Below are 14,897 nucleotides of genomic sequence, written 5' to 3' on the forward strand. Positions count from 1 at the left end.
GGACAGAAAGGCTCCCTGAGGGGCCCCCAGGCCCACAGCGCCCCTCCCCTGGACCATCGCAGTGCAGAGGAAGGGTGTCTGCTTCCTGGTGTGATAATTACCGTTCCTATCCATTCATCTGCAGGGGAGGGGGAGACCCTGTGTGCTTGGATGGGGGTCTGCTGTGTCCTGTGGTAGTTGGGGGTGGAAGCAGGTGGGATACACCCAGTGGGGACAGACTCTGTCACCGTCAGTGCGCGGGGCAGTTGGGGTTTCCTCAGTGTTACCGAGGTAGGAAGTACTGAAGTGGCCAGTGCCCGGCAGGGCCCCCTGGGTCCTGTCCCCCTCCAGCGGCAGGACAGAGCAGCGTGAGCTGGGAAGGGAGGAGGAGGAAGGTTAGACAGCCAGGATCTGCCCCAGGTGTGTGCTTGAGAAAGACCCAGGTGTGACGCCAGCCCCCAGAGATGGACCTTGGGTGTCCGATGCCGGGCTTGGCCTGCGTCCGGCCTCGGACCAGCAGGGAAGGCCGAGCACGGAGGTCTCTGCGGAGGAGAGCTGCCCGCAGCTCACGGGGTCTGCAGAGTCTTTCCGGTCATCAGAGGCCACGTGCTTTCAACAGTGCCCTCAGGCGGCACTCAGGGTCATGGAGCCCCGGCCCGGCTGTGGACGGGCCGCGGAGCGGTGACTGGCCTGGGACAGCAGGGCGTGTGCTGGCGGTGGTGGGGTGCCCGGTGAGCAGACACCGCGGCGGGAGCCGGGGTGCATTCCGCTCCGGGGGGGCCTCGGATCTGGGGCCCGGTCACTCGGACCCTGTGACGCAGCTGCGCGGCCGGCCCTGCCTGACTCTTCCCCTGGGAGATCCCACCGAGCACCGGGCGCTGGGGGTGACCGGGCGAGCCCGGCTGCTGCTTCCCGCCCAAGCAGCGGGCGGGGCTGGGGGCGGGGCCCGTGGGGGTGCACGTGGGCGGACATGAGCGAGCACGTGCGTGGGTGCGCGTGCCCGTGCGCACGCGCGCACGCACATGCCTCAGTTTTCATTCCTGCGCTTGTCTGCGTCCTGTGGGACCCGCGGGCCGCCCCGCCCCCGCCCCCGCGGCCTTCCCGGACTTCCCCGCGCGTGTCGGTGGGACGTCCGAGCCGAGTGCGGAGACGCGGGACCCCGGCTCTGAGCTGGCGGCCCTCCCGCAGCGAGCCCTGCGGCCCGTGTCCCCGGTCGGTGCCCGCCCCGGCTCGGGCTCCGGTCCCCAGTCTGGTGGGTGACGCGCCCTGAGGCGCGGAGCTGGAGCTGGCGCTCGATGGCTGGCCCCGGAGCCCCTGGGGTGCGTCCCTCGCAGGACAGGCCTCGCTTCTCTGCGGGGGTCTCGCCCGCCAGAAGCCCGAGGGGGCCGGCTGTGGCCTGGCAGGGGCAGGCCCGGCTGCAGGGGTGCGGGGAGAGCCCCGGCGCGCGGACGGGGCGTGGGGACAGCACCTGCCCTCCTCCCCAGGGACCCCCACGCTGCCCCATCCCTCTGCTCCGGGCTCCTCCCCAGAGGGGCGGCGGCCGAGCTGAGACGGACCGAGTCACCGGCGTGGACGTCATGAAATGCCGCCAAGCTGATTTCTCTCCTTCCGGCGGCGTTTATTGCCCCCGCTCGTCTGCGTGTGGAAAACCCCAGACAAAGGTTAGATCTTGCGGACAGACAGGGCCTGGAGATGGAGGTGGGCTTGGGTGCGCGCTGGTGAGAAGTCGGGGAGGCCAGGCAGGAGAGGGGTCCTGCGCCGAGCCCAGAAAGGCGGCACTTTTCAGCCCCAAAGGAGAACTGGGAAACTCAGAGAGGGCCTGAGCCAAGCCCCAGCACTCACCAGGGCGCAGAGCCCAGGAGGCCCTGGGTGCACGTGGGCCGGGGCCGCTGCAGGAGGCTTGGGGAGGGGCTGCGGGAGAAGTTGGGGGCTGGCAAAGGGGCCGTCCTGGCAGGACTCCCAGTTTTGCGTTTGGGGAGGTTCAATCGGGCTGTCATGTTCTGGACTTCCCCCAAAGACCCCGTCCGGGTTGCTGGGTCTCACTGGTGTCGAGGCAGCTCTGTTGGTTGTCACCTGTGAGGTGGGCCACCTGTGTCTGATCCATGAGGAGTAAGAAAGCACGGCAATTTCTGAACCATGTGCTTTTCGTGTATTTAAAAAAAGATTTTATATATTTATTTGAGAGAAAGAGAGAACAGAGGGAGAGCAAGAGGGAGAAGCAGACTCCCTGCTGAGTAGGGAGCCTGACACGGGACTTGAACCCAGGACCCTCAGATCATTTCCTGAGTCAAAGACAGACCCTTTACCGACTAAGCCACCCACGCACTCGAACAATGTGCCTTTTAAATAAGAGGAGGTTTGGGCTGTCCCTATGAAAACAAGTGTCTGCCTTGTGATCTGCAGGCCTGGGGAGCTTTTGCACTCTTGACAATCCTTTCCAGGGGCCCCCACAGAGTATGGAGCCCAGCCTCGACGTCAGAGACCTTTGTCACGTTGGGGGGGGTCCTCCTGTTTGCTGGGATTCCCGTCCCTTCTGCTGGTTCTGTGGGTAAGGCTGATGGTAGATCCAGCTGACAGCTGGAAACCATGTTTGCACTGTGGGCTCAACAGCAGGATGACTGGCTTTGAGCTCAGCTTGTAGACACGGTTCTGTGCCCATCTTGTGTTTGATGTCGGGGGCTCAAACAAGTTCGACGCAGATGGCATCTCGGGTCCTGTGTCGCTCCATGGGGGGAGAGGGATGTGTAGTAGAAATGGTACTGAGAAATGTTTGCAAAACTGAAGTGTGAATCCGCCCTGGAAAAATGAGTGGCGATGAATGAATTTTTTTTTTTTTTAAGGATTTTATTTATTCGTTTGACAGACAGAGATCACAAGCAGGCAGAGAGGCAGGCAGAGAGAGAGGAGGAAGCAGGCTTCCTGCTGAGCAGAGAGCCTGATGCGGGGCTCGATCCCAGCACCCTGGGATCACAACCTGAGTGGAAGGCAGAGGCTTAACTCACGGAGCCACCCGGGCGCCCCGATGAATGAATCTTGAAAGTGAATGAATGAAGAGAAAGATGATTAGTGATCTCAGTTTTGGGGCTGGAGCCATGAGAATAGATGGGTGTCTGCACCCAAATGGTGGGACGCTGGGTTGGTTGGTGTGTGTTTGTGGCTGAAAGGAGGAGAGCCTTGCTGTTTCACTGTAGAAACAGGAAGATGGATGTTCCGTGCCAGAACCCGAGAGGTTAATTCTGGCCTTGAATCCACCACTGGAATTCGCACATGTGTTAGCCATAAAGACCTCGCTCTAGCCCACCCTGGCTGCTTCCACAGCTAAGACATTGGAGTTGCTCACGGAATCAAAGATGGGAAGTCAGTGTTGGCCTGACCCAGGTCTGTGCGCCTCGCTTTTGGCTGGGCACCCAGCAGGCCAGGTCAGTAGGGGCCCACGGCTGGGGTTACAGGCGAGCAGCCTGAGGCCAGAAGGCTCCCTAGCCCTTCTGCTCCCTCCTCTTCTGGCCAAACATGATCAAGGCAGCCTTTCCTTCTCCTAGGAGCTGCCAGAGCTGAGATCACTGCCCCACAATGGCAGCCGTGTCCCCTCTGTTCAGTGGGGGTCTGATACGCTTAAGAAAAGAGCTGTTCTGTCCCAGGATTGTGCCCTCCCCCACTCTGGGCTGTCCTTCAGGCTAAGTGACCCTTCCACTTTCCAGGTGTCTGGCTTCCCCTTCTTGTGACACTCTGCCCCCACCCTCCTGGTCACCTTCAGCTCCCATGCTCCCAGTTTTAAATTTCCTTCCAAGATCACAGAGCCGGAGAGGAAAACGGGACATGATTTTCCAGCAGCTGGATGGCCCTGAGGATGGTGAGGAGGAGAAGAGAGTAGGGACCTCAACACCCCAGCTGTGGAAGGACCCTAATCCTGAGCTTTGAGCCTGCTGTAACCCATAACCAGTCCTCCTCCCTCTAGGAGGGAGGGCTCCCGGTTTTCCTTGGTTGCGGGAGGCACGTTGGAAAGAGAGCCCTTCCGAGTTGGGGTTTTCCTTCTTTGCACACCCGGCCGGCTAGATTACCAGCCATACTGAACATAACAGAGGCAGGTTTACTGGACCACAGTCAAGATTTTAAAATCCTGAAAGCCTGAGCCCGCAGGTGTGACGTTAAGCCCCTAGGTTGGCATTCTTGGAGAGGTCTGAAATCCTAGTCAAGCTGACCCCCTCCAAAGGCGTGCGTAATTAACTCTGGCGGCGGCGGAAGGTTTGCCCCCCAGCCCTGCCCTGGGAGGCCTTTCTTCTCCGCTTTGCCTGCCTTTGGCTGAGAAGCCTTTTGCCTCCTCCGTGGAGCTGCGGTCTGGGGCGGGGGAGGAAGGGCTAATTCGTGTCAGATGGAGGGGCGCCGGGGGACCGTGCGCTCGCTCGCCTGGCTTTTGTTCCCGGCATCCGACTTCTGACGGTTGAGTGGACTTGGAGGTGCCGGCTGCGTCCTTTCGGGTCTCTGGGGTCGAACTTTGCCCTGGACTTCCAGGCGCCGGGGCCCAGGAGGCATCCCAGCCGGGCTCTGCCGCGGGAGAGGGACCAGCGCCCGCTGCGACCGTCCTCACTTGGCCAAGCCGGGTTCTCCGACGGTGTCCGAGCCGCCATGCGGCTGCGCGCCCTGACCTCGGGGCCGCCCGGAGGGTGCGCGCGCGGGGCCCGGGCGCGCCGGCACCGGCGCCGGGTGAGTGGGTGCGGGCGTGCGGGGGCGCGGGCCTCTCGGAGCCCGGCGCCGGGGCGCGGGGCTCAAAGAGGGGAGCTGGACGGTTCGGAACTGGGGAGCGGGGGCGGGGCGCGGGGGTTCTCCAAAAGGAGCGCTTTTGGGTCAGTGCGCGCGCGCGCGTCCTTGTGCCCACGTGTGAACCCTTGTCTGCGCGTGCTCGTGAGCCCTTGTCTGTGCACATTCGCGCGTGTTTCTGTGCACGCGCGTGAGTACTTTGCGTGCGCGCGCGCAGGGGAGGCCGAGAGGGAGAGAGGGGAAGCAGGGAAGCCGGCCTTTGCCCGTTGGGAGGTGGGCGCCCTGGTGAGCGCACGCACGTGTGGTACACAGTTCAGGGTTAACTTTCTAATACAACTGCCTTTCGAAAGGGCTTCATTGGACTGCTTTTCTGGAATGGAAGTAGGACACTGGTCCTTGATGCACTGGAGGCGCAGCCCAGATTTCTTTCAAATGGAAAGGGCCCCTAGCTTTGTGATGTTGAGATGCGCTGGCGTGTTGCGGTGGTACAAATTCACCAGGGCCACGTTGCAGTCGGTGGTCCACGGAACCGTCCTGCACCGCGTTTGAATTAAACGGAGCAGATTCCCCGCCTGGCTCTCGCAGCCTTTTCTCTGAGCTTAATAATTAGACATTTATTACATTCTTTTTCCTCAGAAACTTTTCTAAGATTCTGGGAAATGAGAAATCAAAGTGTCACACCACTTCTGTCGCCCTGCATTCTGATAACTAGTTTAATGGCCAGATGTTATAGCTGTGGAGCTTGGGGACAGGGTGTGGTGTGGAGATGGTGACTGGACGCCCATGCCCTCTGGCTGCCAAAGTGGGGAGACCTCTGTGGGTGTCATCCCAGAGGTTTAGGGTCTACTCTGGCTATGCAGGAAGGTTTGGTGGCCCTTTAACTTCAGGGTCAAATTGATTTGTGTTCTTGCCCCAGGGTCTGCTCCCGGGATGCTGCCTTCTGGTTTCCCAGGTACCAGAACTCACACCTGAATCCTCTTTCCCTGGGAGGAAAACAGCGTGGTCGCTGCTGATTTAGCCTTTGTGTGGGTCACCGTGTTGCTACTGTAGCATTAGCCCAGAGAACCCCCCAGAGAGCTGTGTGCAGTTTTGCATCTGCAGAGGAGAGCTGAGCAGAGCTGTTCCCTCCCACGCTCATGTGGAGCTTTTCCTTGCTCAATTTTGCCGAGATTTTTCGTTCTAAAAAGAGACTTTCCAATCAAGACCAGCACTAATTACTGGGTAACCCTCTGGGAGTCCTTGTAGAACAGGCAGCCCTGCCCGCTGCCCTTCCAACTGTCTCCTCCTAACAATTAAATGCAATTTAGATTCCTGAACTGAGCCTGCTGAATGCCGCAGCGTGGAACACCCCCCCCCCCCCATGCGCTCTGGGGCCCCACTTCGGGGGCAAAACGAGCAAAACGAAAGCGCAGGATCAGGTGAGAACAAAGGCCACCTAATCCCGCCGGCTCATTTCACAATGGAGACACTCCGTACAGATGAAGCGTAGCAGCTGTTATTACACTATCTGGGGCGAGGAACCTTGGGGATGCGCCCGGGACCCGGGCCGGGACCGGCTTCAGCGTGCCCCGCCCCCTCCTCCCCAACCACAGCACCTCTGCTGTTTACCCTCCAGCCTTCTAGCTGCGGCCCAGTGGGCACCAGTGGGCAAGAAAACCGCAGGAACACAGTGCTCCTTTCTCCCTGGTTGGAATAAAGGTATTTGGGAGGAATAAAAGGTCACACTGTCTCGGGTTGGCCTGCAGACTAGGGCCAATTCATTCCTTTAACAAATGTTAATTGAGAGCCCGAGGTTCTCTGCCTGCCAGGCGCTGTGCAGAGGGTCTCAGAGACGCATGCATGAGAGCCCTGTGTCCTGCCTCTGGGCCCTCGCTGTGCAGCAGTGGACAGAAGGCCCATAAACAAGTAACTCACACACGAGGTGGGGACGTAGGCTGCAACTGGGGCATTGCCGTGAAGACTGCATTTTCAGCTGTTTGAATGGCTGCTTCTGTCTGAGCACGAGCCGGGCGGAGACAGGGTCTGAGCCCACAGCCTCTAACTTTGGCTCTGTGGTTTCTGTTTCGCATCCTCCCATCCGTGTTTGTGGGTCCGCGGTTGTCATGGTTATGGGACAGGAGGGCCCTGCCAAGGTCCTGAGCTTCTCGAGAGGAGCACTGCCATCCCTCCCTCGCAGGCACCACGTGCAGGAGCGTCGCTCTAGAAGTTTAGTCTCTTGCAAAGATCTGCGGCGAACAGATGTGCGGGGATGTGCTCATGAACGGATGTGTAGGGATGCGGTCGGGAACGGATGTGCCGGGATGAGCTTGCGAACGGATGTGCGGGGATGCGGTCGCGAACAGATGTGCGGGGATGCGGTCGCGAACGGTTGTGCGGGGATGCACTCGTGAACTGATGTGCGGGATGTGCTCACAGCGCCTTGCGTTGATGGAGGATCCTTGCCGTCTAGTCCCTTACATAGTGGCTGCTCCCAGTCCTGGTTGCAGTTGGGATCATGGGGTGAGTTTTGGGGAAAAAATTGTATTCTAGCCTCACCTCCAGATGATCTGTTTTAACTGGTCTGGGCAGGGTTTTGAGAGGTGGTTTCAGAAGCTGACCAAGAGATGTGCATGGGCTGCTCGTTTGTACACCTGGTATATATAGTGTTTGGTCCTCTATGGTAGTTCTGTTCAGTCCCCAAGTCCCTAGTAACTTGCACAGGGTCCCAGAGCTTGTACCGCAGGTAGCAGAACCTGTGTTCTGCTTGGTGCATGACACTTTGCCTCCTTAGATGGGTTTGACAAGATAAGAAAAACACCACGAGATGCCTGATGATGTGACGAGACTTTGGAGGAACTGGAAATGGTCAGATGGGACGTGAGGGAGAGTAGGACTAGAGCTGGTCAGGTGGAAAGCCATTAAGCTGCCTGCGCTTCAGGAAGCTCAAATAGCAGGGAAGATGGGAACAGCCCGAACAGCTGTTGACATTGGAATCCCCCCTCTGCCAGTTCCAGTCCCTCATAAGGCCAGCTGGGGATGGTAGCTGTGAGTGATCAGTTATGTCTGCTGTAGGTCAGGGAGTGAGGTCTTGGGGTCTGGATACTTAGCAAATTGTGCACTTAAATATGTGCAAACTTCAAAGTTGTTTTGGCAGTTCTGAGTGCTTTGACTGTAAACCTGAATTTTAGAACCATTTGCTGCTGAGATTTCCATTCAGATGGTGTGGAATCTGTCCATTTTATGGAAGAAACTGCATCTTGACTATAGTGGAGTCTTATCATCCATGAACATGGTATATCCCTCTGCCTCTGTAGGTCTTTCTCACTTTCTTTCTGGAATGGTTTGTGTTTTTTTTTACTTTACAGGCCTTTCACATTTTTTGTTATATTGATTCCTAAGGATTTAATATTTTTTTAAAAAGACGTTATTTATTTATTTGACAGAGAGAGACACAGCGGGAAAGGGAGCACAAGCAGGGGGAGTGGGAGAGGGAGAAGCGGGTTTCCCGAGGAGCAGGAAGCTGGATGTGGGGCTTGATCCCAGGACCCGGGATCATGACCTGAGCCAAAGGCAGACGCTTAATGACTGAGCCACCCAAGCACCGTAGATTTAGTATTTTTGATGATCCTGTAAATGGTGATGTCCTTTGAATTTCACTTTCTGAATGTTCTTTGCTAAGATGTAGAATTACATTTTATACAGTCAGTGAGTTCCCATCTTTCAGCTTTGCCGAACTCATTTGTTAGTTCTAGAGCTTTTTTCTACATTTCATGATTTTTTGTTTGTTTGTTTTTGTTTTTAAAGACAGTGGTGTTGGGGCGCCTGGGTGGCTCAGTGGGTTAAAGCCTCTGCCTTCGGCTCAGGTCATGATCCCAGGGTCCTGGGATCAAGCCCCGCATCCGGCTGTCTGCTCAGCAGGGAGTCTGCTTCCCCCTCTCTCTGCCTGCCTCTCTGCCTACTTGTGATCTCTGTCTGTGAAATAAATAAATAAATAAATAAAATCTTTAAAAAAAAATAAAGACTGTTGTCATCAGTGACTAAAGACAGTTATACTTCTTTCTTTTCAAACTGGATACTTATTATTTATTTTCTTGCCTAATTGCGTTGATGAGACTCTCTAAGACAGTGTTAAATAGAAATGTTGATTGCAGACATCCTTGCCATGTTCTGGAGCTTAAAGGGAAAGCATTCAGTCTGTTGTCCTTAAATTGGGGTTTGTGGTAGATTTTTACCAAGTTGAGGAAGTCTCTCTCTATTTTGCTTTGAGAGTGTTTATCAGGAAATGGATGTTGGATTTTGTTAGAGTTTTTTTTCCCCCAATTAATTGAAAAATTGTGTAGGTTTCTCTTTTATTTTATTGATTGTTATTTATGTTAAACCAGCTTTGCCTCCCTGGGATAAATCCTGTTTGCTACAATGTATTGTTTAAAAGTGTGTTTAATTTCTAAATACTTGGGGGATTTTACAAGGATTTTTTTTTTTTTTTAATGGCTTCTAGTATAATCCCACTGTGGTCAGAGAACATATTTAGTATGGCTTGAATACTTTTAGATTTATGTGGACTTGTTTTATGTCCCAGGCTGTGGTCTGTCTCAGTATGGACATTACATATGCACTTGGAAGGGTTGTGTATTCTGTTGCTGTAGGTCTGATGTTCTGTCAGTGTTAGTTCAAGTCTTTTGAGAATGTTGTTCAAATCTTACCTATCTTGGTTATTTTCTGCGATAATTATCAATTGTTACTATTGATAAAAATAAGCATTAGTGATTGGGAAGGGGTATATTAGCGTGCTGGCGCTGCCATAACAAAATGCCAGACAGGGGACTTAAACAATAGAAATTTATTTTCTTGCAGTTCCGGAGGCTAGAAGTCCAAGATTGAGGTGTTGACAGGCTTTGTTTTTCCTGAGGCCTTTTCCTTGATTTGTAGATGGCTACCTTCTCAGTGAGTCCTCCTCAAATGGACTTTCCTTGGTGAGCAATCTCCCCACCCCCCCAGGTGTCTCTTCCTCTTCTTGTAAGGGCACCAGTCCTACTGGATTAGGATCCCACCCTTCTGACCTTATTTGACCTTAATTACCTCTTTAAAGGCCCCATCTCTACATACAGTCATATTGGGAGTTAGAACATCAACATAAGAGTTTCATGGGGACATGGTTCAGCCTAAAAGAGGGATAAATAAGTTTCTGACATATTTACACATTTGCCTCTTTATGTCTTCGCAATTCTTTCATTTCTTGCTTTATGTATTTTGAAGGTATTGTTAGTAGGTGCATACAGTTTTAGGATTGTATGTTCCCTTGATGCATATACTCTCTTATCATTATGAAATCCCTTTCCATATCATTGGTAGCATTCTTTGATCTGGAGTCAACTTTGTCTGATATCAATATAGCCACTCCCAACTTTCCTTTAACATTATCCTTGTGTATTTTTTCTGTCTTTTTTGTTTCTAAAGGAATATAATCTGGCAATCATTGCCTTTTAATTAGGGCACTTAAACTATTTACATAATGTGATCATTAATAAATAATAAGGTTTAAGTCTATCATCTATCATCTTGCTATTTGTTTTCTGTTTCTGTCTCCTAGTTTTTGCTCTACTTTCTTTTTTGCCATGTTTAGATTAATTGAAGTTTTCTTTTACTTTTATTTTTAATGTTTTCAAGATCTTATTTTAAAATAATCTCTACACCCAACATGGAGCTTGAACTCATGACCCTGAGATCAAGAGTCCTGTGCTCCACTGACTGAGCCAGGCAGGTACCCCTAGATGAGTTGAACTTTTAAGAAGTAATTTCATTTTATCTGTTTTGTTCGATTATTACCTATCACTCATTATTTTAGTAGTTGCTTTGGGGTTTATAATGCATCTCTCTCGTTGATCACAGCTTGCTTCACAGGATAGTATATGATCTAATGAATAGTACAAGAGCCTTGCAGTAGAATGCTTACATTTCTCTTTTCCTGGGCTTTGTGCTGTTTTATCATAAATTTTACTTTTATGTCTGTGGAACCTCATGTTACATCGTTAGTAGTTTTTGCTTCAAAAGTTAATTATTTTGCAGTGAGTTTTTAATCTTAAAAGAAAATCTCGTGTATTTATCCACATACTCGCCATTTCTGGCACCGTTCCTTCTGTGTAAAGCTGTTTTTCCAGTTGTGAGAATTTCCTTCGTGCTCAGACTATGTTTAACTCTTCTCGTAGTGTATGTCAGCTGGTGATGAAGTATTTTGGCTTTTGTGTATCGCAAGAATTTTAAAATTCACTTTAATTTTTGAATGCTGTGTTTGCTGGGTCCAAAATTTTAGCTTGGCAGAATTTCTCCTCACACCCTGTATCTCTCTATGGTTTTCTCCCTGCCTTTACTTTCCATGAGAAATCTGCGATTGTGCTTATGGTTGGTCTTCTTCGTAATGTGGCTTTTCCTCCTCTCTGGGCGCATTTACGATTTTCTGTGTATCACTGGGTTTGGACAGTGTGATTATCACGTGCGTTGGTGTCATTTCTGCCACATTTCTTGTACTTGGGATTTGTGGAGTTTCTTCACTCTATGGGTTAATAGTTTCGCTCTGATTTTGGAAAACTTTTAAGCATTATATTTTCAGTGATCCTCCCATCCCCTCTTCACAGAGATGTCAATTACACATGTGTTGGGACACTTGAACTTTCCCACAGCTCACTGATGCTCTGTCTGTTGATCTATGTGTTTACTTAGGTGGTCCTTCTTTCTGTGCCTTATTTTGGGCAGTTTGTACTGCGGCGTGCACGTACACCACACACGTGCTCATCAGTGCTCGGCAGAACATTTTGGAGGGCCCTTGTGCTCCTCATAGGGGTTCCAAGCATCCCTGTTTTGTGGTGCTCTGGCGAGTGAACTCTTGCTGCCCTCCTCTGCCTAGACTCTTAGCACTGTCTTCTCTGTTCCAGGTAGTACACTGGTCCCCTTCCTTTTGTGCATCCTTCCGAGATGCAGGAATCTGGGGCAGTCGTGGAGCTCACCTCCCTGTTTTCCAGTCTCTGAGGAACTAGATAGAGTGGTTTGCCTGTTTGTGAACGTCCTATAAATAGCCATCACTGTGTGCCTCTGTGTCGGAGCTCTTTCGCTCAGCGCAGTAACACTTGATGCTCACCTGTGATGAGTAGCATGTGATGGTAGCAAGCTCTTGTGTGTCCCTGAACAGTGGTCCGGCGTAGGAATGTATCACAGTTTGTTTATCCTGTCTCCTTTTGATGGGCATTTGGGTTATTTCTGTTTGGGGCACTTTTAAATAAGGCAGCTCTGCCCCTTCTTGCACAAGAATTTGTGGGCATATATGTTTGCTTCTGTGGAATGTCTCTCGGAGTGGAATTGCTGAGTCACAGTGTTGGTGTAGCTCTAAAAAATCTGTAAGAAACTACTGTGGTATCATTAGTTTCCCATTCTGGCCAACACTAATCTTCCAGGGGGCTGTGGTTGCTTCGGGTGGTCAGTACGGGCCTCAGTGGATCATCGCGCTGGGAGAATATGCTGCCGTATGTCACCAGTTGGGTATAATGATGGGGGTTTGGTTCTAAGGCAAATTGAATTTTTCTGAGATGATAAGATACAGCTGTGAACCTTGACCCTGCAGACAGGGGTTTGGTAGATGAGGGGCTCAGGTATCCCCAGTACCCACGCATGTTGTGAACTCTGTGCTATGCTGGGTTTAGGGGGGACCGTGTATCTTAACGTGCTGGTCTCCCATAATGGCTTCTCCATCTGCAGAAGTGCACTTGGAGAGGCCCAGGGGCTGGGAGGATCCGTCACCGGCTTCCTCCGAACACGGTTGTGCTATTTGCTGAGCATTGCTTCCAGAGGAAGCATTAAGGTTCAGGGAATGCCTGTGGATTACTGTGTCATGGAGTCGGTGGAAGATAATATGTGATCACATTATCAGCGTTGATCAGTGCAGCACTCCCAGCCCTCTTCACCCATTTAAAGGGGGATTTGCAAGTGGTGGGTGGGGGGGAGGTGGGGCAAGGGCACTGAGAATGCTGACGGGGCATCTGAGCTCCCCTGGGGAATCCCAGCTCTGGCTGGACGGCTTCTTGTTCTTCTCTGTTGAATGGGTGAAGTTCCTGTTTTAGCTCTTACCAAACTCTGCTAGATGCTGAATTTCCTGAAAGAGAAGAGAAAAAGCAAACAAACAATGAATCGTGGGGCTGACAATTTCTCCCTTTGCTTTTCCAGCCAGAAGAGTTAACGAGTCTGCACAGTTTTAAGAACAAAGCCTTTAAGAAACCCCAGGTCTGCGGGGTTTGCAAGCAGATTATCGACAGCCAAGGGATCGCATGCCGAGGTGAGCACCGTTTCTCATTTCCTTGCTAATAAAACCAAAATGCAGCAGACACACAAACAAAAACCAAAATGAAAAGCTGCTTTCGGGAGTTTCCAAAAGTTAAATCATGGAATTCCCCTTTGGAGCCAGTGTTTACCCCCCACCCTTACTGGGGCAGGGACCCACTGTATTTACCCAGATTCGCTGGGGAGGGAACTTTTGGGGAGGGAGCAAAGCTGCTGGCACGGGTGAGGGGCAGCAGTGAGCAGCTGTGACGTGCCCTCCCTCCACGATGGGGGCCCTGACTCAGGTTATCCGGTCTTGTGCTCTGACCTCTCAGTGAGCTTAGAACCAAGAGCTCTGCAGCTTGGAGGCAGGGCAGACCCACCAGCCTGGCGTCAGGGCTCTGATGCTCAAGCCCCAGGTCGGTCGTGCACTTGTGCAGTGATGAATCTGGGTAGTGGGCCGGTGAGAACAATGTTGCTTGTATCCCTGAGCCCTAGAATCCCAGTTTGGGGTCGTGGGTCCATGTTGCAGAGCACAGGCAGGTTGGGAACTGGGGCCTGGAGGAGGCATGGGGCCCGCCCTGTGGTGTCCTCTCTTTGGTGGGGTGTCCCCAGCAGGCTTCTGTGGTGTTGCGACTGCCTCTTGGCTCCCCTTTCTCCCTGAGGGACCCTAGTCCTCAGTCCCTGTGGGTTGCTTTGGGGAGGGGCCGCGGGGGAGGAGGGTCAGACTTCCGTGTGGGGTTGGGGAGACCTGGGACACTCAGGGTCTCTCTTGCAGGGAAAGGGCCTGAGTGTGGGAGGGCTGGTGTGTTTGCTTCTCAGAAGGTCCCTGTGTTATTCTTGCTGATGGTGCTTCCAGAGCCATGAGCATGTCACCACCTCTGTCAGTCCTTCCTGCCATGGCCTCCGGGGGTGGGGGGCTGCTGGGGATGCCATCCCCACATGACCCCCTTTTCTGTCCATGGGCCCCTCTCCCTTCTCCCTGGGGGCAGCCTGTGTGATGGGGCCTGGGGGGCTTCCCGTCACCTGGCCCCTGCGAGCTGTAGCGGGGGCCGGAGAAGTCTTGTATGGTGGGATGTAGTGCTCTTGTCTTAAGGGATCACCATGATGGCTCCAAATGTGACTGTATGCCGGGCACCCCTGTGACACTGTCAAGAGAAGAAGGCCTGTGGAAGGAACAGTCTCACTGGGATCAGAACAGGAGACTTGAGGTATCTCCCCTGCCCCCCAGCGTGGGCATGTGGGGGCAGGTTGTGGGCACGCTGCTCCCAGAGCTGGAGTTTGGAGCCTGGCAGGGTCACCCTGGGTGTAGACGGGGCCTGGCAAGATCCCCGTGGGTGACCGTGATTGGCTGCTCAGAGGATACCGTAGCCCTTCCTTGGTTCTTTTCCCTGCCCCCCCGATGAAATGTAGTTAATTTCTGTAGTCTGTTCCTTTTGTCAGTAAACTGTAGAGACTGTGCAAAGACACCATGAGTAGTTTTGTCTCCTGTGATCTATACATGTCACATGCGGCTGCGTGTTGAGCCCATGTACGTGCTGCCTGGAGACAATGAGGCGTGCCTTGACATACGTTGTCTAAGTGGTCATGCGTGCCGGCTCTGTGAGGTTGTGGCGGAGGGGCCTTTTCTTTGGTTCATTTCCGGAGAAGCAGTAGGTATGCTGGAGCTGAGCGAGGATGGTGGAGCCGGGCAGCTGGGGTTCCCATTCTGTTTCTCTGTGCTTGAATTTTCCTTTAGAGTTACTGTGAATGACAGATTAAGTACATGTGGAACACACAGGGCATTGACTGGATCATGAAAGTGTCCAGTAGTCTTAGAGATGATGGTGGTGATGTTGGTGATGAGGATGTTGGTGGTGATGATGGTGGTGATGATGATG

At 52.9% G+C, this 14,897-nt stretch overlaps 1 protein-coding gene across 1 annotated transcript in view; it reads left to right on the forward strand.

Moving 5' to 3' along the window:
• The window catches only part of LOC111157076 (tensin 3), a 201,714-nt gene that overhangs the window by 29,264 nt on the left and 157,553 nt on the right, over window positions 1–14,897 (forward strand). Inside the window, exon 2 of the mRNA XM_022518299.1 lies at window positions 12,925–13,033. Coding sequence (XP_022374007.1) covers window positions 12,925–13,033 — 109 coding nt within the window. The remainder of the gene's footprint in view (window positions 1–12,924; window positions 13,034–14,897) is intronic.

Source organism: Enhydra lutris, unplaced genomic scaffold, assembly GCF_002288905.1.
Source record: "Enhydra lutris kenyoni isolate GAN:26980312 unplaced genomic scaffold, ASM228890v2 scaffoldscaffold51, whole genome shotgun sequence".
Classification (NCBI taxonomy): Eukaryota; Metazoa; Chordata; class Mammalia; order Carnivora; family Mustelidae; genus Enhydra; species Enhydra lutris.